Source organism: Mauremys reevesii, linkage group 12 (genome assembly GCF_016161935.1).
Source record: "Mauremys reevesii isolate NIE-2019 linkage group 12, ASM1616193v1, whole genome shotgun sequence".
In the NCBI taxonomy this organism is placed as follows: Eukaryota; Metazoa; Chordata; order Testudines; family Geoemydidae; genus Mauremys; species Mauremys reevesii.
The window spans coordinates 21,411,233-21,433,207 of NC_052634.1; the positions used below are offsets into that span (position 1 = coordinate 21,411,233).

At 48.1% G+C, this 21,975-nt stretch overlaps 1 protein-coding gene and 4 non-coding genes across 5 annotated transcripts; 2 read left to right on the forward strand and 3 right to left on the reverse strand.

Annotated features, from left to right (window-relative positions):
* Nucleotides 1–1,710: 1,710 nt before the first annotated feature.
* Nucleotides 1,711–1,783, reverse strand: TRNAK-CUU. The gene has a single exon. It is a non-coding gene; the product is annotated as a tRNA-Lys (tRNA).
* Nucleotides 1,784–3,266: 1,483 nt separating this feature from the next.
* On the reverse strand, nucleotides 3,267–3,375 carry TRNAL-CAA. The gene is made up of 2 exons: nucleotides 3,338–3,375; nucleotides 3,267–3,312 (listed from the first exon to the last, which is right to left on the reverse strand). It is a non-coding gene; the product is annotated as a tRNA-Leu (tRNA).
* A 4,653-nt stretch (nucleotides 3,376–8,028) lies between these two features.
* Nucleotides 8,029–8,101, reverse strand: TRNAK-CUU. Its single transcript has one exon. It is a non-coding gene; the product is annotated as a tRNA-Lys (tRNA).
* A 1,763-nt stretch (nucleotides 8,102–9,864) lies between these two features.
* Nucleotides 9,865–10,728, forward strand: LOC120375793 (zinc finger protein 3-like; the record flags this gene model as incomplete). The annotated part of the gene is made up of 1 exon (XM_039496721.1): nucleotides 9,865–10,728. A coding segment is annotated over one exon (804 nt), but the record flags the coding sequence as incomplete, so codon positions are not given.
* A 9,302-nt stretch (nucleotides 10,729–20,030) lies between these two features.
* TRNAI-GAU lies at nucleotides 20,031–20,103 on the forward strand. Its single transcript has one exon. It is a non-coding gene; the product is annotated as a tRNA-Ile (tRNA).
* Nucleotides 20,104–21,975: the final 1,872 nt, after the last annotated feature.

Genomic DNA, 21,975 nt, shown 5'->3' on the forward strand with positions numbered 1-21,975 from the left:
CACCGCATTCTGAGAAAACAATGGTGAACCTCCAACTCCAGCAGTGTGGGCCACATAGACAAGTAACCAGCACCCACAATCTTTACAAGCTTTTTTCCAAAATAACTCATCTTTTGGAAAAATAGGTTGAGCCTTTTTGACAATCTGGCTAAAGATTTTAGTGCCTAACTGGGAGCCTAGTTCTTCTGCAAATCTGGCCCTAGCGGTGGGTGTGAGACCTTCTGAAAATTCTGGCCAATGTGTCTGGAAGCTCCAAGAAGCATCGCAACTTTGAGCATTTACTAGAACAGGATGAACAAAACCTTCCTTCCTTGACCTACAATCACCTTGATTCCAGGTTGAGGTTTCAAGAGAATTGATTTGATTCTTAGATGCAATGCGAAACAAACACCCTCCTGTAGACATTGGAAGGGGGAGGCTGAAATGGATCTGCCACTAAACCACGTTGCCTTTCATCAGTAGCCACCTGAGCAAGAGGGTAACCACTGGCCTAGAGGTGAAAGGCCCATAGCCCATGCTCAGAAGCCTTCAGCGGCTAGATCTTAGGAATGGAAAAGCTTAATGATCTTTCTCCGGGGTGTTACTTCCAAAGACTTGTATATAGCGCTGGGTGAAAGGTTTTTGGATGAATATTATATTTAGTGAAATATTTTGGTGGACCCAAAATGATTGTTTGGTTTGGTTTGGTTTCACCAAGAAAAGTGAAAAGAAAAGAAAAAGATCTTGGGTCAAAGTGCAATGTTGTTCTAATTTAGGTTAGGCTCGGTAAGAAGGAAAAACTAAATTGTTTGCACAAGTAAGTGTATTTGTGTAAAAGGGTGCAGAGGCTGGGCTTTAAGGGGCAGATAGCCATATTGTAGTAGTTGGAAGCTTTGCTTTCCCCATGGCCTCTAAAGAGTTTCCCAGCATTCTGAAGGAGGCCAGGAAGTTGCATTCTTCTGGTTGAACTCCAAGCGAGGAAGGCAAGGTAGACTTTTGTTGAAGAGGATAACTCCCTGACCGGGAATTGAACCCGGGCCGGTGAAAGCGCCAAATCCTAACCACTAGACCACCAGGGAGATGACAGTTGGGGGGGTTGGGCATAACTTTCTAGGCCTACTTTCTGTCCAACTGAGGCCATTCGTTCGTCTTCAAAGGAGGTTAACACAAGCTCTGAGCTCTTCGTTTCCTTACGGTTCCCTTCCTATTTTTAGCACTGATATGAAAAAGAAACAGAAAACATATTAAGACAATTTCCAGTATTGTTATACATTGAGGCCATGTCTTTTTTTTAAAAAAAAACAGTTTTGTTGCTATCTTGTTTTACTCTCCATGGGCTTACAGAAATGTGTGAGGGATGAATAAGATGTGGTGGAATCGTCAGCCTTAAGCAATCTCCATCCCAATGAAGAGGGCTGGTGGAGGATTTGAGAAAGAAGCAGTTATCTCAACTACTGAGCGCTGGCAAAGATATAGACATAAGTAGAGAAGCTCTAGATGGCTGCTCAGGGGGAGGGGGGCAATCAGCTTCTGAAAGGTTATTTTTTCCCTCTCTTGCCTGGGCTAGAAGAGACTCAACTCTCTTAGGACCATGGAATTGTCAACGTGTCTTGTCTTCATGATGTACTAAAGGTCCGAGACCGCCTCAGCTGGTTGAGAGGACAAAGAGTGGATTCCGTTATGCTCTGAGACTCTAAGGGAGAGAGTGATGTCGAAGAGTGCAAGATGAAACGCCCAACGTGGGGCTTGAACCCACGACCCTGAGATTAAGAGTCTCATGCGCTACCGACTGAGCTAGTCGGGCTAGGCCTCAAGGCGTAGCAAAGGCACAGACAGTGCAAAAGAAGAGCGAAGGAAGTTTCTTTGCGTGCTGAGATTCGTTTCCTGACATTTGCCTTCTTTCCTGGTTCCTTCGCTCTCCAGCTAGCAAACAGGGCCCGTTCCAAGGCTAGTTAGATGCTGGTGTCTAGACCAGAGAAGTGGGAAAATCATCTAGCAGCTGCTCAGAGAAACCTGGGTGGGAGGGTGGAATTTAGGATTCTCCCACCAGGAGGAGGTGCTGTTTCTCAGAAAAAGCTTCTCAGCGCCCAAAGAGGGGCAGAGAAGACAGTTCCCCGCCGCCAGACACATCTTTTCGCAGGGAATCAGAACCCCCTGGGGTAAAACTCTTCCAAGGATGTGCGGCTCCAGGAATGTCAGAGAAGGGAAGGACTGTTTGCTTTAGGAGGTGGGTGCGGGAACCTGCAGGTCCTTAGGTCCCTCCAGCGTCCGATGAAAGCATTTGGGGGGAAGGGGCCGGGATAGACAAAGACAGGAAAGACGGGCTTGCGGCTCCTGTGCAAACACCATGTTGCCAGCGGTCCAAGAGAAGCGGGTGGGGGTTCGAGCATTTTGGCTGCTTCCTGAGGGCATGGAACTCACAACCTGGCAATGCTCAGAGCCCCGTTCCTCGGGAGTTTTCTTTGTGTTGGTCTTGTGATGCTGAGGGAGGAAGCTGAAGCATCATTTGAGTTTGTTTCAGTGCCTTCGGTTGGGCTAAGGTTGTGACCCTGAGCACAGGGGTTCCAGCTCTTAACCCCTGAGGGGAATGGACAATGGACCAACTTAATCTGTTGGACAGAAAGTAGCCAGAAAAAAATCTAATGATGCTTCCGGTTCCTCCGTCAGGATCACAAGAGAAACACAAAAAATCCCAAGAGGAACAATTCTTCTCTGCTTTTGTTACCTCCATCGCAACCCTCTCCACCTCTTCTTCTGCCTACCTAGTGGCACTTTGATGGAGAAAGATCCTGGAGTGGATAGAATTTCTGAGATACAAACTGAGAGAGAGGCTTTGAGACCTCCTGATAGGATGTTGACACAATCTAACAGGGCTCTTGGTTGTAGCTGCCTCCTGTCTCTGCTCCCTATGTTGTCAATTCTGTGCCCTCATGAAGCAGCCAAACCAGAGTACGTAGAGCACCCAGTTTAGGGCTCAAGCCCAAACCCTGAGACTAAGAGTCTTACCTTCCCTTTATCAGTGTCTACTGTACTGCTCCCTTCTTCCTCCACCTGTATATGTTTGACATCCATACCTGCCCAAGATCAAGCAATGCCAACTTTCTGGTGGGGAATAAACTGGAATTTACCCAACTAGGTGCCTTGAGCGCATGGATTCCGAAGGTATTTACGATTCCCTCTAACTTCTCTTGCCGCTACTCTAAGAAAGCTCCTAAACAAGGGCGCTTCCAATATGTTACAAGGGCAATTGAAACCAGGCCACCTCTTGAGGTGGAATCAAGAGGTTGTGTCAGCAGTGGGATTTGAACCCACGCCTCCTGCAGGAGACCAGAAGCCCCAGTTGTGGGAAAGACAGAGCCTTGAGTCTGGCGCCTTAGACCACTCGGCCATCCTGACGCTGGGACAAAAGCAGCTCTCTCAACCCTCCTTTTCTTCAATATTGTATGAGCCGCTCAAGGAGGCCAAGACAGCATCTCTCGTTCAACACCTACATCACATCTGGTTTTTAGACACCATCACCCTCATCTAAAGTTTCAGGTTTCCTACAACCCTGTGCCTTCTGAGGTGTTCTAATCTCCCCCCTCACTTATTAGATGGACACTAGGACAGAGGCAGAATAGAGACACTTAGCTTAATGAGAACCTCAAACTCCCGCACGGTGGGCCACAGAGTCAAGCAGCCAGCACTCACAATCGGTACCGGCCTTGTTTGGGTTTTTTTCCCAAACTAGCTCAGCACTCAGGGTGTTGAGCCCTTCTGGAAATCTTGCAAAAGAGTTTGGAGCCTGAATGGGTGTTGAGTTCTTAAGAAAACCTTGTTTTTGTTTTGTTTCCCCAAGAAAATTGGGGACAAAAGATTAATCTAGGGTGAACCTGGATGTTTACTGCTGTTTTCGTTCAGCTCCACTAGGCTCTTTCGAAAGCTGGTCCGTTCCCCATTACAGAGGGTCCAAGCAGAGAGAGTGAAGGAACCCCTGTGCTCAGCATCACAACCTGAGCCCGAGGAAAAGCACTGAAACACGCTCAAATGACGCTTTAGGTTCATCCATCAGAATCACAAGAGCAAGACAAAGACATCTCAAGAGGAAGAGTCCTCGGCTTTCATTTACCCCATCGCAACCCTCTTCACTTCTTCTTCTGCCTACCTAGAGGCTCATCCAGGAAAATCACTCAACTGATTATAATTTGGGCAGAGAAACCCAGGGAGGGCTTGTGCTCCCCCTCCATGTGAGCGGATAGCACTCTGACTTCGTCTACGGGGTCTCTCAGCTTTGGCTTCCCCAGTTTGTCAACTCGGTGCAGGCAGGAAGCAGGCTCTCCTCGGCTTTGGCAAGCCACTTTCTGTCCAAATTGGAAAACCGGTCCAGTCTCCATTCCCCTGTGAGAACAAGAGCAGAGAGTTCACCAGCTGAACCCAATCCGAGGCATTGAAAAAAATGGAATTATGCTTCCCGTTCCTCCGTCAGGATCACCAGGGAAACACACCAAAATCCCAAGAGGAACAACTCGTCTCTGTTTTATTTACCCCCAACGCAATCCTCTCCACTTCTTCTGCCTCCCTCGAGGCTCTTCCAGGGACAAAACTCATTGAGCTGATAGGATTTGGGGGATGGAAACGGAGAGAGGGGGTTTGACACCTCCTGAGAGGATGTGGATGCGATAGAACAGCTCTCTCGGTTTTAGAAGCCTCCTAGCCTGGCTCTTTTGTTGTCAATTCTGTGCCATCAGGAAGCAGCGAAAGCAGGGTAGGTAGGGCACCCGGTGACGTTGCACTCCATACGTTTTATGAAAAGATGCTTATAAGTGTGAGTATGATGTAAGTGGAATATGCTTGATGCAAAAGGTCTCTTGTAAGGTATCATAACAAAGGTTCTAACCTACTGAATATATGCCTCCTATTTGTATGCATGTCTCATTCTTGTCTCTGAAGCTGGAAATATGAAGTCTAACTCTGAGGTCCTATTGTAATTGTGCAAAGCGTGGGCCACTAATGGCGGTTTAAAACCTTGACGGCTCCCATTGACAATTGGTTGTAAATGGTTTATTGACCTGCAAACCTTCCTGTGTACGTGTGGGCCAACCCAGGAAGAATGGAAACTAGGGGGTCTTACAGAGACCACGATAGTGGAATCCATCTTAAATCCGGTATTTTTCCGTTTAGAAGGAAGGGTGAGGACCCAGAGAGACAAAAGAATCCCGCCTTATGCCAAAGCTATAAAAGGGGGTGAAGCAGGACAAAGGGGCTGCCAGTCATGAGAAAACCCCTGCCAGTCATGAGAAAACCTAAGATGTCTGCTGGAAGTAACAAAGACCGAAGCAGGGGAAAGGATTGGGCCCAGACTAGGCAGGAGTCTAGTCTGTGAAAGAAGCTGATTGGAACACCTCTGAGGGTGAGCTATTCCCTGGAATCAGTTTCTTAATGTATTAGGCTTAGGCTTGCGTGTTTTGTTTTAGTTTGCTTGGTGACTTCCTTTGTTCTGTCTGTTATTACTTGAAATCACTTCACTCCTACTTTTTAACCTTAATAAAAATGACTTTTGTTTATTAATAAACCCAGAGGAAGTGATTACTCCCTGGGGGAGCAAACAGCTGTGCATCTCTCTCTATCAGTGATCTAGAGGGTGAAGAATTTAGGAATTTACCCTGTATAAGCTTTATAGAGAGTACAAGGGATTTATTTGGGGTTTTGGATCCCACTGGGAGCTGGGTGCTGAAGACAGGTGCTGAGCTGTTTTGAGTTAAAGTCTGCAGCTTTGGGGGTGTGGCCCAGAGCCTGGGTCTGTGTTGCAGCAGGCTAGGGTGTCTGGCTCAACAAGGCAGGGTTCTGGAGTCCCAAGCTGGCAGGGAAAACGGGCTCGAAGTAATTTCAGTCCCAAGGGGATCTCTGTGACCGAACCCATCACAGTGGCGTAGTCGAGCAGGATATGTGCACAGCTGATTGCTTTGAGACACTGGTAGTGATTTTTAAGCGTGTTGCCCGGAGGACAGACAAAGTGCTTATTCGGGAAAGGGAAGATGACAACTTTGGTTGCCAAATTGGCTGGGAAAGCTCTGGATATATTCAGTAAGATGCCTATTGCTGATGCTTCAAACTATGGTCTATTTAAGGAATTGGTTTTGAAACAGTTTCAGATTAGGCCCGAAACCTAGAGGGTTAAATTCACAACTCTTTCAACTCCCAGAGCCCTTCTACAGCACAGATGATTTGTATACACCTTCACCGTGAGCCAAATTGGCAGGTTTCCGGGAGCCCTGTGAGTCCGATGTTGTTTTAGTCTCCCTGCTGATTTATTAGGAGAATAAAAGATGGACACCAGAACTGAGGCAGACTACGGACACCGCATTCTGAGAAAACAATGGTGAACCTCCAACTCCAGCAGTGTGGGCCACATAGACAAGTAACCAGCACCCACAATCTTTACAAGCTTTTTTTCCAAAATAACTCATCTTTTGGAAAAATAGGTTGAGCCTTTTTGACAATCTGGCTAAAGATTTTAGTGCCTAACTGGGAGCCTAGTTCTTCTGCAAATCTGGCCCTAGCGGTGGGTGTGAGACCTTCTGAAAATTCTGGCCAATGTGTCTGGAAGCTCCAAGAAGCATCGCAACTTTGAGCATTTACTAGAACAGGATGAACAAAACCTTCCTTCCTTGACCTACAATCACCTTGATTCCAGGTTGAGGTTTCAAGAGAATTGATTTGATTCTTAGATGCAATGCGAAACAAACACCCTCCTGTAGACATTGGAAGGGGGAGGCTGAAATGGATCTGCCACTAAACCACGTTGCCTTTCATCAGTAGCCACCTGAGCAAGAGGGTAACCACTGGCCTAGAGGTGAAAGGCCCATAGCCCATGCTCAGAAGCCTTCAGCGGCTAGATCTTAGGAATGGAAAAGCTTAATGATCTTTCTCCGGGGTGTTACTTCCAAAGACTTGTATATAGCGCTGGGTGAAAGGTTTTTGGATGAATATTATATTTAGTGAAATATTTTGGTGGACCCAAAATGATTGTTTGGTTTGGTTTGGTTTCACCAAGAAAAGTGAAAAGAAAAGAAAAAGATCTTGGGTCAAAGTGCAATGTTGTTCTAATTTAGGTTAGGCTCGGTAAGAAGGAAAAACTAAATTGTTTGCACAAGTAAGTGTATTTGTGTAAAAGGGTGCAGAGGCTGGGCTTTAAGGGGCAGATAGCCATATTGTAGTAGTTGGAAGCTTTGCTTTCCCCATGGCCTCTAAAGAGTTTCCCAGCATTCTGAAGGAGGCCAGGAAGTTGCATTCTTCTGGTTGAACTCCAAGCGAGGAAGGCAAGGTAGACTTTTGTTGAAGAGGATAACTCCCTGACCGGAATTGAACGCTGGCCGTGGCGTGAAAGCGCCAAATCCTAACCACTAGACCACCAGGGAGATGACAGTTGGGGGGGTTGGGCATAACTTTCTAGGCCTACTTTCTGTCCAACTGAGGCCATTCGTTCGTCTTCAAAGGAGGTTAACACAAGCTCTGAGCTCTTCGTTTCCTTACGGTTCCCTTCCTATTTTTAGCACTGATATGAAAAAGAAACAGAAAACATATTAAGACAATTTCCAGTATTGTTATACATTGAGGCCATGTCTTTTTTTTAAAAAAAAACAGTTTTGTTGCTATCTTGTTTTACTCTCCATGGGCTTACAGAAATGTGTGAGGGATGAATAAGATGTGGTGGAATCGTCAGCCTTAAGCAATCTCCATCCCAATGAAGAGGGCTGGTGGAGGATTTGAGAAAGAAGCAGTTATCTCAACTACTGAGCGCTGGCGAAGATATAGACATAAGTAGAGAAGCTCTAGATGGCTGCTCAGGGGGAGGGGGGCAATCAGCTTCTGAAAGGTTATTTTTTCCCTCTCTTGCCTGGGCTAGAAGAGACTCAACTCTCTTAGGACCATGGAATTGTCAACGTGTCTTGTCTTCATGATGTACTAAAGGTCCGAGACCGCCTCAGCTGGTTGAGAGGACAAAGAGTGGATTCCGTTATGCTCTGAGACTCTAAGGGAGAGAGTGATGTCGAAGAGTGCAAGATCAAACGCCCAACGTGGGGCTTGAACCCACGACCCTGAGATTAAGAGTCTCATGCTCTACCGACTGAGCTAGTCGGGCTAGGCCTCAAGGCGTAGCAAAGGCACAGACAGTGCAAAAGAAGAGCGAAGGAAGTTTCTTTGCGTGCTGAGATTCGTTTCCTGACATTTGCCTTCTTTCCTGGTTCCTTCGCTCTCCAGCTAGCAAACAGGGCCCGTTCCAAGGCTAGTTAGATGCTGGTGTCTAGACCAGAGAAGTGGGAAAATCATCTAGCAGCTGCTCAGAGAAACCTGGGTGGGAGGGTGGAATTTAGGATTCTCCCACCAGGAGGAGGTGCTGTTTCTCAGAAAAAGCTTCTCAGCGCCCAAAGAGGGGGCAGAGAAGACAGTTCCCGCCGCCGCCAGACACATCTTTTCGCAGGGAATCAGAACCCCTGGGGTAAAACTCTTCCAAGGCTGTGCGGCTCCAGGAATGTCAGAGAAGGGAAGGACTGTTTGCTTGAGGTGGTGGGTGCGGGAACCTGCAGGTCCTTAGGTCCCTCCAGCGTCCGATGAAAGCATTTGGGGGGAAGGGGCCGGGATAGACAAAGACAGGAAAGACGGGCTTGCGGCTCCTGTGCAAACACCATGTTGCCAGCGGTCCAAGAGAAGCGGGTGGGGTTCGAGCATTTTGGCTGCTTCCTGAGGGCACGGAACTCACAACCTGGCAGTGCTCAGAGCCCCGTTCCTCGGGAGTTTTCTTTGTGTTGGTCTTGTGATGCTGAGGAGGAAGCTGAAGCATCATTTGAGTTTGTTTCAGTGCCTTCGGTTGGGCTAAGGTTGTGACCCTGAGCACAGGGGTTCCAGCTCTTAACCCCTGAGGGGAATGGACAATGGACCAACTTAATCTGTTGGACAGAAAGTAGCCAGAAAAAAATCTAATGATGCTTCCGGTTCCTCCGTCAGGATCACAAGAGAAACACAAAAAATCCCAAGAGGAACAATTCTTCTCTGCTTTTGTTACCTCCATCGCAACCCTCTCCACCTCTTCTTCTGCCTACCTAGCGGCTCTTTGATGGAGAAAGATCCTGGAGCGGATAGAATTTCTGAGATACAAACTGAGAGAGAGGCTTTGAGACCTCCTGATAGGATGTTGACACAATCTAACAGGGCTCTTGGTTGTAGCTGCCTCCTGTCTCTGCTCCCTATGTTGTCAATTCTGTGCCCTCATGAAGCAGCCAAACCAGAGTACGTAGAGCACCCAGTTTAGGGCTCAAGCCCAAACCCTGAGACTAAGAGTCTTACCTTCCCTTTATCAGTGTCTACTGTACTGCTCCCTTCTTCCTCCACCTGTATATGTTTGACATCCATACCTGCCCAGACAGTAGCTTCCTCCCTTCCCCCGTGAATTTGGATGGGATGTGGAGGCTGAATTGATCCCCTCCTCTCTCCTGTTTGGGGGAAGAGTTTGGGGGAGTTCAGTTCCTGATTTTTATTTGACTTCTCTTCCGCACTTGTTTTGGTTTGGCCTTCCCCTTTCCATCCCTGTCTGAGGTTTCTGTCTCTATCACAGCAGGTGACGCAATGGTATGTGAGAAAAAGGAGCAGAATTCTCAGCAGGAAACTGTTGAGCAAGTTGCTAAACACAGAGAATTATCGCAAAGATCGAAAAGGAATGTGTCGAAGAGTCATGAGCAGGGAAAATCATGCAAGACTCAGCACACACCAGAAAGAGAGCAGGAAAACCAGCCAGGAGAGAAAATGGGTAAATTTATTTCCTGTCGGGGAACTCAGAAGAGCATCAAGGAAGCCACAACACAGCAGGAAATCCTCATGGGAAAGAGGGAAAATACATGCAGTGAGTGTGGGAAAAACTTCACTCGAAGATCAACCCTTTCTGTTCATCAGAGAATCCACACAGGGGAGCGGCCCTATAAATGCCATGAGTGTGGAAAATGCTTCACTGTAAGATCAGCACTTTCTGATCATCAGAGAATTCACACAGGAGAGAGGCCCTATGAATGCAGTGAGTGTGGGAAGAACTTCACTCGCAGCTCAAACCTTATTGCCCATCAAAGAATCCACACAGGGGAGCGGCCCTATAAATGCTGTGAGTGTGGGAAAACCTTCTATTGCCACTCAAAGCTTATTGCCCATCAAAGAATCCACACAGAGGAGTGGCCCTATAAATGCAGTGAGTGTGGGAAATACTTCACTGAGAGCTCAGCCCTTTCTGCACATCAGAGAATCCACATGGGGAAGACGCCCTTTGAATGCCATGAGTGTGGGAAAATCTTCAGTCGCAGCTCGCACCTCATTAGGCACCAGACAGTCCACACAGGGCAGAGGCCCTATGAATGCAGTGAGTGTGGGAAAACCTTCAGTCGCAGTTCACACCTTATTAGACATCAGACAGTCCACACAGGGGAGAGGCCCTATGAATGCAGTGAGTGTGGGAAAACTTTCAGTTTCAGCTCACATCTTATTAGGCATCAGAGATTCCACACAGGGGAGAGCCCCTTTGAATGCAGTGAGTGTGGGAAAACCTTCAGTTGCAGCTGGAACCTTATTAGGCATCAGAAAATCCACACAAGTGAGAGAACCTATGAAAGCAGTGAGTGTGGGAAAACCTTAGGGCCCAAAGAAATTTTGTCCAACTCCACTTCCTAGTTCAGTGTGTCTCATTACTATTCCAGAGGATACCAGGGTTAGATTGAGAACAATCATCCTTCACCGTTTGGATGCAAAGAGAGAGTCCTTCATAGGACAGTCCTTCCCTGTGGATCCCAAACTGGCTGCCTGAGTGGGTAACAAGGACTTTCAGGCTGTAGAAATGATGGTAACCAATGAGGCAACAAATGTGTCAAGCTCCAATTTCAGACTTCTGGATACTCACATGCTGAGTCCTGATTCTAAGGTTTTGTGTCTGACGCTCTGGCTACACAATAAAGCTGATGTTGGTGCAGCTGTAGCACTGCTATTACAGATGCTCTCCACCAATGGGAGAAATCTCTTCCCTAGGACTTTATTAGTCCAGCCCCCACAAGTGGCGGTGGCTATGTTGGCAGGCAAAGCTCTCCTGCTGATGTAGTGTTATTTCACAGGGGAGGAGGGTTTTGTAACTACATTTCTCACCAGTGTGTATTTTTCACACCCCTGAGAAATATAGTTACACCAATAAATGTCTTTAGTGTAGACTAGACCTTAGTTTTCTCTTGTTTTATGTATTTACATCACTTCTCTTTGAAAGATTAAAAAATGTGACAAGAGAGTTATTTTCCCCCATGATGCAAACATTCCCATATAGAAAACCCCTTCCACCAACACACATGGCAAAAGAGCCAGAGATATATGAACTCACATGTAGTGTAAGGAGTTCTGGTAGAAAACCTCCCTCCAAAGGCTGGGATGGGAGAATGTGTGTGAGAAAGAGTGTATGAGAATATTGGCCCAGTATAGATTTATTTTTTTTGTATTTCAGATAGAACGTATTTTGCTTAGCTTCAAAGCTAATTTCTATTAAAAGGAAAACTACTCGAGGAGACAAGTTGTATAACTTTTTACCCACTTAGCCTGTAAGGGTCACTGAGTTCCCCACATCTCTAATTTGCAAAGGAAAGGCCTGACATCTGTCATAGGATGTGTCTAACAGGTAGGAAAGCTGCAATCGTCAACCATCAATATCAAGGAAAAGGCTGGACTCCACTGCCTTTCATGTCTAAAAGCTGGCTAGAGGCTGATCTACAATGAAAAGCTATGTTGACATAGCCACATCTCTCAGGGGTGTGAAAAATCTACTCCACAGAGAAGTAGTTAATGTGAGCCCCAGTGTAGACAGGCTTGGGTTGGGTTGTCAGAAGAATACTTCCAGTGTTTGAAGTGTAGACATAGCCTTAGGGCTGGTCTACAGTATGTGGTTATTTTGGAATTAGCCGAGTTAATTCAAAATAAAACTGATTCCGTCTACATGCCCAAATCGTTTTTTTTTTTTTTAATTTAAAGGGCTCTTTAATCCGGTTTCTGTACTCCACCTCAGCAAGTGGAGTAGTGCTAAAATCGAGATTGCAGTTCCGAATTAGAGGTACTGTGGACACAATTTGACATTATTGGCATCCGGGAGCTATCCCAGAATGTTTCCTTGTGACCACTCTGGACAACACTCTCAACTCCGATGTACTTGCCAGGTAGGCAGTAAAAGCCCCGGGAACTTTTGAATTTCATTTCTTGTTTGGCCACTGTGGTGAGCTCATCAGCAGAGGTGACCATCAGGACAATCCACCATCACAGGCGACCATGCAGAGTCCATCATCATGAGAGCCCACGCAGTCCTGGATTCACAGATGAGCTCCAGCATGGTCTGAACGGGAGGTACTGGATCTCATCGCATGTTGGGGAGACTAATCTCTTATGGGAGAACTACGTTCCAAAAAAAGAAACACAAATACACCTCTACCCTGATATAACGCTGACCTCGAGCCAAAAATCTTACTGTGTTATTGGTGAAACGCGTTATATTGAACTTGCTTTGATCCACCGGAGTGCGCAGCCCCCCCGCACCACCCACCCACCCCCCCCCCCCGTTATATCCGAATTCATGTTATATTGGGTTGCATTATATTGGGTAGAGGTATATGTACGCTAAATTCTCCAGGGTCATGATGGAAAGAGGCTATTCCAGGGACGCAGAGCAGTGTCATGTAAAAATCAAGGAGCTCAAGCAAGTGTATCAAAAAGCCAGGGAGGTGAATGGGCTCTCTGGGTCACAGCCCCATACATGCTGCTTCTACCCTGAACTGCATGCAATTATGGGGGGTGATGCCACCACTACCCCACTACTGTCCATGGACACGTGCAAGTTGGGAGTCGCACGGAGCAGGGAGAATGACTTTTTGAAGGATGAAGAGGAGAAGGAGGAGGACAGTGCACAAGCGACAAGTGGGGAATCCGTTTTCCCCCATCAAGGTTCCCTCCCCACTCTGAACTTTAGGGTACAGATGTGGGGACCTGAATGAAAGACCCCCTAAGTTTATTTACCAGCTTAGGTTAACAGTAAGGTGCCACCACCAAGTGTATTCCAAATCTTAGGGGAGAGCCACTTGGAACTCTGCCTTTCCCCAAATATCTCCCAAGTCCCTAACCTGTCCTTTCCTGGACAGCCTTGAGACTAATCCCCCCCCCAATTCCCTACACCCCTTTTCCTGGGTAAGCTTGAGCGTATACCCTCACCAATTAGTCCTGGCAAACCTGGTGGCTGAACTTGGTGACTTTGTCCTCACCCATAACTATTTCACAGTTGGGGACAATGTATACCTTCATGTCAGCGGCACTGCTATGGGTACCCGCATGGCCCCACAGTATGCCAACATTTTTATGGGTGTCTTAGAACAACGCGTCCTCAGCTCTTGTCCCGTAATGCCCCATCTCTACTTGCTCTGCACTGATGACATCTTCATCATCTGGACCCATGGAAGAGAAGCCCTTGAGGAATTCCACCAGGATTTCAACAATTTCCATCCCACCATCAACCTCAGCCTGGACCAATCCACACAAGAGCAGTATCAACAGGAAAGGGAAGCTGAGAGACTCTATGCGCTGCAGCTTGCTGTGAATGGAGAGCTGGCTGCTAGAAGGGGGTGGCAGTGTGAATGGGGAACAAGTGTGCCCAAGGAGTAGAAAGCTTCGGCCCAGACAGCACTCTCAGAAGACTTCCCCAGACTGGTTTAGGGATGCCGGTGTGACCTCTCTTGGCAACCCCCAAAGAAGGAACTGGGTGGACTAAATGGACAGTGCCCCTCTCTATCTGAAGCCTAGCAAGAGAGGTACGTGAATCCCACCAGAAGTTAAAATGGTAAGTAAGGGAGGGGAGGCTCTACTAGAGGGCCTGAGCAGCTTCAGATACAGTACAGGAGGATTTCCACTTCTGAGCCATGAAAATAGAAATTGACTTTTTCCTTTCCAGATTTATCTAATATTCAGAAAGAGAATCTAGCACCTGCCTTCCAGATTTGAACACCCTCACAATTCAGGAGTGCTCAAGCTCAATTTGGGCAGCTGTTACTTCATTTCTCCCAAATCAAATATGCTGATCCACTGTCATTTGCTGTAGAAAAAGTAGAATACAATTGAGCAACAAATGCTGGGGTGTTTCCAGTGCTAACTATGGCTGGAATTGCTATTTTCAACAGCCATTGCCATTTTTTTTAAAATGTTGTTTGTTTAAAAGGAAGACAGTAATATTGCACTAGCAAATTCCCCATAGAAACAAAGAATGGAACAAAAGAATAATAAAGGCACCTCAACTTTTCCTCATTTAGGTAGGACAGTCTTATAAGATGGATCCAAACATCTTCCAAACACACAAGCTGAAAATTGTTCCACTTTACTGCAGTTCTGTAACCATGCGGGAACCAGTCCTGCCTGTGTTCTGTGCACATCCAAAATCCCTGCTGAATACAGAAGTGCCCTGCTTTTGTGACCATCCCACCTGATATGTTCAGCCCTTGTGAGCGAAGCAGGTTCACATTTAGTAATTGGATGGGAAGTCTCTCAGAAAGCATTAGGTGCTATAGGAGGTGTTGCTTATTCACTAGGTAATGTGAGACCTTCCTGTTACAATAGTAAACCAGTGCCGCACAGAATGCATTTTGCTCCTGGAGTCTAGAATGGGGTCTTTGCTTCTATACACAGCCCATTAAAGACAATGAAAAGACTCCCACTCACTTCAACAGGCTTTGGCCAGAACTGGTTATACACAGGGTAACTCCACTGTCTGCACAGGGTCCTGGTCCCACAGCGGAGGGGCTTGTGAGCTTGTTGCAGAGCTGCTGCTCAGGGATGGGAACCTCCTGGCATCCCAGCCTCCAAAATCATTCAGGCTGCACTTTCTGCACGACTAGGTGCTGGCTGAGGGGGGCATGGGAATTGGTGGCCTCTGCTGCAGTGATGGGCATCTCAGGTACTTAAAGCCATGGCCTAGAGGAGGGAAGTGCCTAACTCCAGAGTCTGCAGCTGCCTAGGGCCAGGGCTGAGGATTTAGAGTCCCTAGTGCTGCCGTTGCAAGGTTCAAGCATGCTCAGCCCTGGCATTGCCACCCCTCCTGCGGCTGGTAGCTGCAGCTGGCTAAGGCTGGCCTCTGGTAATTGGCCCCATGGCTGTAGCCAGAGAAGCTACAAGTGGCTCTGTGACTACTGGGGCCATTAAGCTAGAGCAGCTAAAGACACTGGAGTTCACCTCAAGGAACAGAGGTCACCAGTAGGACAGGAATGTCAAGGGGAGCAGGGAAAGAGGGAGCAGGTCAGGCTTGCAGAGGGAGCTTCCAGGTGGGTGGGAGCATGTCCAAAGTAGAAAGGAAACATCCATGGGGAGAGGTGGTGGTGACCAGGTAGCAGACTAGTATGTAGACGGGAGCAGAGGGAGAGAGGCTGGTGACTTCAGATTCCCAAGGGCTGTCCTCACTTTGGGGAAATGGTGTTTGCAGGTGGCTGGCTCACATGGGAGGATGGGGGCTGAGGGAGGGATCTGTCAGAACTGATCAGGTATCTGCTGGCTGTGGAACTCTGAGCTGAGACTAGGACCACATGCAGTGACTGGTGACATAGGGGGTACTGGAGACATGGCTACAGAAGGTATGAATGAGGAAGGAGATACATCTGGGAAGTTTCCTTGGTCACTGTGAAAGTTCTACTCACTGTGGACACTGGTAAACCCATGTGGGTGTACAGCTCAATGAGAAAACCCGGGGGCTGAGGGAGCTGTGTATGGCAATGCATATAGTCATGTAGGGGTGTGTGATCAAAATGAAAAATGTCTCTGAGGTTCAGTACTGGCTATACTATGGCACCAATGGCACTGCCCCACCAGGTCCACACTCGGAGCCCACAGTGACTACATAGGGGCCCATAAATATGTTTAGCGCCAGGGCTCACAAAAGGTTAATCCAGCCCTGACTGCCCGAGCACTATTTCAGCCCCACATTTTTGGGTGGACCTGCCACAGTGGGAGCTGCAGAGCACTCCCCCCACCACTACACACACACATACACACCACCCCCCTCCTGGTGTTGGGAGGGGAACAGGAGAAAGGACAAAAGAAGCAAGAGAAGAAGAGAAAGGAGGAAGGGAGGGATGGATGGAGGAAAAGGTGAAACGAAAAGGACAAACCCTAATGTCCCCAGTGATTCTAGGGGACAAAATTCCAGGTGCAGAATAAAATTCAGCCTCCTTAAGCTCATGTTTTCCATGCCTAGAATTCAACTGTCACCTGATGGATCAGACTGAACAGGTTTCAAACCTTGAGGAGGCTCTTACCTTCTAAACAGGGACATCTGTTTTCCAGTAAAATCAGGAAAAGGGAAGGAGAAAACTTGAAAGAGGCTCCTCCTGGCGCTCACGTACGTGAACCCGAATACTCTCTCAGTCCTCAAAGAGAGACCTGGAGAAGGAGACTTGCTGAAGCAAAGCCACAGGGGTCTCTGAGGTTTCCCTGACCCCTTGCCCCTGTCCTGCCTGGCTGATGTCAGCATCTCTCTGTGAGGTCACCACCTCCCCACCACCTTTGACCAATAGTCTGAGGTCCTTCAAAAGGCCTTTGTGATGTCACTGCCACACCCCTCTGTCGCTGTGCTAATGTCCTGCCCCTGGCCAGGCACTTTGGAGGTTTGAGCTACTCTCTGTGGATCACCTCACTCAAGGAGCGTTCGTTCTAGACAGCAAGCCGGCTAGACAGTAAAACATCAGATGCTGCTCCCAATGCTACACTCAGTTTTTCAGAAATTAGTTGACTTTATGGCCAGAAGAGACCATTAGAGCATCTAATCTGACCCCCTGTATATCACAGGCCTCCTGTATGACACAATAGCTACTTTTGGGACAAACACATTCCAGAAAGGCATCTAGTCCTCATTAAATGACATCAGGAGATGGAGAATCCACCACTTTCCTTGGTAGCTTGTTCCTGTGGTGAATCATCCTCGCTGTTGAATATTTGTGCCTTAGTTGTAATATGAATTTGTCTCTTTTCACGTTCCAGCCATTGGGTCTTGTTATGCCTTTCTCTGCTCGATTAAAGAGCCCTTTCATACCCAATATTTTCTCTCCATTAAGGCACTTCAGCACTTCAATGAAGTCACCTTTCAATCTTCTTTTGATAAGCTAAACAGGTTGAGCTCGTTCAATAGCTCACTAGACGGCATTTTTCTCCAGCCCTCAGAACATTTGGTGGCTCTTTGCTGCCCCAGTTCCAATTTCACAACATCTTTTTCAAATGAGGACACCAAAACTGGAGGCAGTATTCCAGTATCAATCTCACTGATGCCGTGTCACCTCCTGTGATATTATTGACATAATCTGTAACTATAGCTCACTGTTGCAACCACTCATATATTTGCAGCCAATATTGTAGAAAGATTGTCGTGTAAGGGGTCTATGGAGAGGTTCTGATTGGCTGATTATAATGATACTATCTCTAGATGTGCATCTTTTTTGTAGTTGATGTTATGAATATTGGCTCTGTGCTCTCCGTATTTCAAACTTGTGCAATGCTTCCGGGGAACACCCCAGCCAGACAAGTTGGTGTCAGTTCTGCCTAGCCTGCTTGATGGCTCATTAAGGACCATGAGTTATACAACTGACCCACTGAGAGAAGGCAGATACTCCTTGTGACTCAGCAAGGTATGCAGGAACCTGCCTATGGACAGAACTCTAAGGTTTTTCTATGCCATGTGCTGGATAGAGTGTCCTTAGGACAAAGAAAACAAAGACCACATGGCAAGAGACTATAAAAGGCTTATGCCTCGTCTCCATCTTGTCTTCAATCCTGCTTCATACCTCTGGAGGGACTTTGCTACAAACTGAAGCTCTGTACAAAGGACTGAATGACCCATCCCAGCTGTGGATGGACTCCAGAGACTTCATTTCAACCTGCAGTTTATTCCATCACTGCTACAAGCCTGACCCAAGAACTTCGCCATTACTGGATGTGAAGGGTTAAAATCCATGTGCATTTTATATAACAACCCGGTTTATTTTGCCAGCTCTTTTCCAGAGCCAAAGTCCAGAGTATGGTCAAGGGACCAGAGGCCTAGCAAATAGTGATCAGCTAAGAGAAAGCTGGGTAACCAGAAAGCCTTGCTTGCTAAGATTGGCCTGGTCAGCAAATTGCCAGGTGTTGGAGCTAAGAACTAAAGAATTGTGTTTTATTCAGAGTTGCAGATTGAACAAAGAATCCCTGTTCCTATTGTGTTAGTCTCTTCTGTAGGGAGACGTTCTTCCCACAGATACAACCTTGAGTTTACGAGAAGTTGGCACATGTCAGTATAAGATATGGCATCCTTCCACCTCCCTTCCCAGGGACCAATGCCTGCCTTAAAACACACAAAAAACAATCTTTATTGCCATATACTTTCATTGTTTCTTTGCTTTAACCCCTAGGAATGTACCTGTTGGACAATCAAAGGAGTTGCTCCATTCCTATGGACCCCAAATCAGAATTCAAGATTCATATTTTATACTACTAACATTTTATCAAAGTATTCATTAAATGTTAACTTGCTAACTGGAGACCATGGGCGAAGACATTATGTAACCTGTTAACCATTGGCTACTGTGCTATCTTGTCTTGCTGCAAAACCTGTCCCGGGATGTGGAACTGCCTTCCCCATCACTTTCCCCCACCCATGGAAAACCTATATATTCTATTGTAATCAATTGACTCACAGTGTCTCTGAGCCTATACGCCAGGTGACACTCCGCCAGCGCTGTGTGTAATAAACTCCTCTGCTTGACCTCTACACGCTGTGAATTTACGTCCTTCAGAGAACAAAGAGAGAGGTGGAGGCCAGGTGACCAATTTGCCTGGGAAACAGAACAAAGGCCAGAAGAGGGACAAATGTATCCACCTCAAACCAGGGCAAACTGCAAAAGGCAAAAATGGGCCACTCATCTGGTCAGACTGAGGGATAACGGTGCTGCAAACAGTTCAAACAGCTTCAAAAGTTACTGTGTGGGAATCAGTAAAAAATATTAAAGAAAAAAAGTGTGGAGAGCCCTAGAGGTGTTTGTCTCCCTGGCAGATTCTCTGATGGCTTACATGGGCTGAGTGCCAAGAGAAGCTTTTCCCTCACTCAAGGTATTCGTAGGGCCACTCCCTGTGTGGATTCTCTGAGGTTTAGAAAGCGCTGAGGTGTTAGTGAAGCATTTTCCACACTCACTCATCCCTTTCTGAACATCAGAGAATCCACACAAGGGAGAGGCCCTTTGAATGCGGTGTGTGGGGTCATGTCCCCACCTGGGTTAGCTATCGCCTGCTACATCATGTGGTGCTGCCAGCACAGCAAGGAGGTGCCTGGGGCAGCCAACAGAGAGGGGAGGCATGTCCGGCTCTTCAGCGGCAATTTGGCCCACTCAGTCCCTCTTGGAGGGAAAGACTTGCTGCCAAAAAAAGTAGAGCGGCCATCGATTGTGGATTCTTTTTTTTTTTTTTTTTTTGCTGCTTGGGGCAGGAAAAATGCTGGATCTGGCCCTGTTCCATGGAAAACAAGTTGTTAAATCCCAGATGAGTGGAGTTATATCAGTTCTCAGCCTGAGTCCTTAGGTCTTAATCCTGAGGCTACATCGGGTTCCTCCGGTGGGGGTGTGGAGCAGCCGTTCGTTTTCCTGTTCGCACTCCTCTGCGGTGTGAAAATTGGGGAGGGGAGGCAGAAGCCCCACGTCCCTCCCGAAATGACGCCAGTTGGGGAAGCCAGGACAACAGGGTGGGCGGCAAGTGGTGGCCAGACTCTCACCGCCAGGGTCTAGTCTAGCTCAGGGTCCAGCTCAACCTCCTCCACACGCCACTGGCCCCGAGTCCCCTTCCACCACCAGGTCAACCCAGGCACTAGGGCAGGAACAGGGTGAGGCAGCAAGTCAAGCTGAGCAAGGCAGGCCAAAGTGAGTCTTGTCTTCATGGGCTGCTCACAATGACGTCCTTTTTGTGTGCAACTGCTGCAAAAACATCCCAGGCAGAGAAGCAACAGGCCAAAAGACTACTACACAGCTGCCAAAGTAGCTCAGTTGGGAGAGCGTTAGACTGATGATTTAAAGGTCCCTAGTTCAATCCCAGGCTTTGGCAGGCCCTTTCATCCCTGTTTATGCAGGGGTGGCTTGTTTTCTGGGAGCCCAGTGGTGCCTGCACCAAGGGTGAGTTCCTGAGCTTGGGCTCTGCAGTAGGAAAAGATACTGTGGGCTTCTGCTTCTAGTTGGCTGCCTGACCTTTAACAATGAGGGACGGGAACTGTCTCTCCTACATGAGTTATTGGTGGACCCAATATGGCAGGAAATGAGTGATGGAGGCTGGCCCTCATGGGGCCCCTGCAGGGCCTGGGGCAAATTGCCCCACTTGCCCCCCCTCTGGGTGGCACTGAAGGTGAGTCTCTGATCTTTGCTCTGCAGTAGGAAAACACAGAAGGGGCTTCTGCCCCTAGTTGGCCCATCTGACCTTTAACAAGGAGAGATGGGCGCTGTCTTTCCCAACATGGCAGGAAGAGAGCAAGGCAGGGTGACCCTCAGGAATGGTGCCAGAGGGCTGCTGGGCAGTGACAGGCAGGAATAGGGGATGAAAACTCCTCTGTGCAGCTGAGCGAGGGCAGTGCCAGGGAAGAGTCATCTGTGAAAATGGCCATGTGGAAGGTGGAACGGATTTGGGGGCCCAGGAGGCAGCACTTGATGTTCATTGCCTTGGAGTAGCTGGACTTAGACAGGGTGGGTGTTCATAAAATGCACATTAACAACTCTAGGGTAGCTTGATGGTGATTGGTGGAAGGGCCCATCTCTCTGGACCTCCAGGCCAGTGAAGAATGATGGGGTTGGAGTCTTGTTTTTCACATTCATGGTGCGAGTACAGAAAGGGCTGGAGCTCCAACCAGGGGGGGCATTACTGGTGGGCGTTGTGCTCTGTAGCACTGGTTATGGCTCTATTAGTGCATATGGTCCCCAGTTAAGGTGTGAAAGGAAAGTTCTATGGAAGGAACTGGCTCCCTTCCTCTGGACCACACGGTGTTTGGTGTCAGGGGGGATTTCAATTGTTGCACCGGACTGAGGACTACTGGTCCTGTTTTCCCAACTGTCAGAGGAAACTCTTCTATGATGAGCACTACCTGGTGCAGGTCTGTAGCGAGGTTGGCTTAGAGGACGTGTTTCTCCGTAGTGGAACCAGTGGAGGGTGGGTGGTAGCCTCCTATTCCTCTGACCCGAGCTCACACCATCCGCAGAGGGGATACACCTTTCTGCGGGGACAGGCCAGGAGTCGCACTGACCGGATTTACGTGAAGGAGAGCACGTCGACAGCCCAGTGCAGGGTGGAGCCAATGGACAGTTCGGATCACGCAGCTCTCACCGTGTGCTCAATGTGGGCAATTCCCTGACCCACGGCAGAGGATATTGGAAGCTGAACATCCAGAACTTGCAAGATAAAGGAGCAGGGGGTGAGGCCTGGCGGTGTTGGCAGAACGGGAAAGCATCAGAGGGTTCTATGGCAACCAGGGGGATTGATGAGAGTCGGTGAGAGAGGAGTTGGGGGCTTTGTTCCGGTGGCCGGGGAAACACCACAACATTAAAGAAACCAACAGAGCCAAGTCCTGCAGTGTCACCTGTGGGATTTCCACAAGAGCATCCAGGCAGGGGAGCCAGTCAGCGTGTGACTGTACGACCGGATCAAGCGACAGCTGCCCGAGTTCCAGGAGATGAGGCTGCAGCTGGCCGATATGAGCGGGAGCACCAAGTGAAGGGAGGGGCGGCCTCCCCTGACATTTTTGCAGCCTGAAGGGAATGGAGACAAAGCAGGGGGATGCAGGGACTCAGGGCAGGACCCGCCGATCTGATAGTGCAGGACCACAGTCGCTAGAGGAGAGAGAGTCCTGCAAGAGGAAGCTGCTGGTGGGAAGCAATAAGTGCAGAGTGCAAACCAGCCAAGAGTCACAGGGATCTAGAAAATGAAACAGCAGCA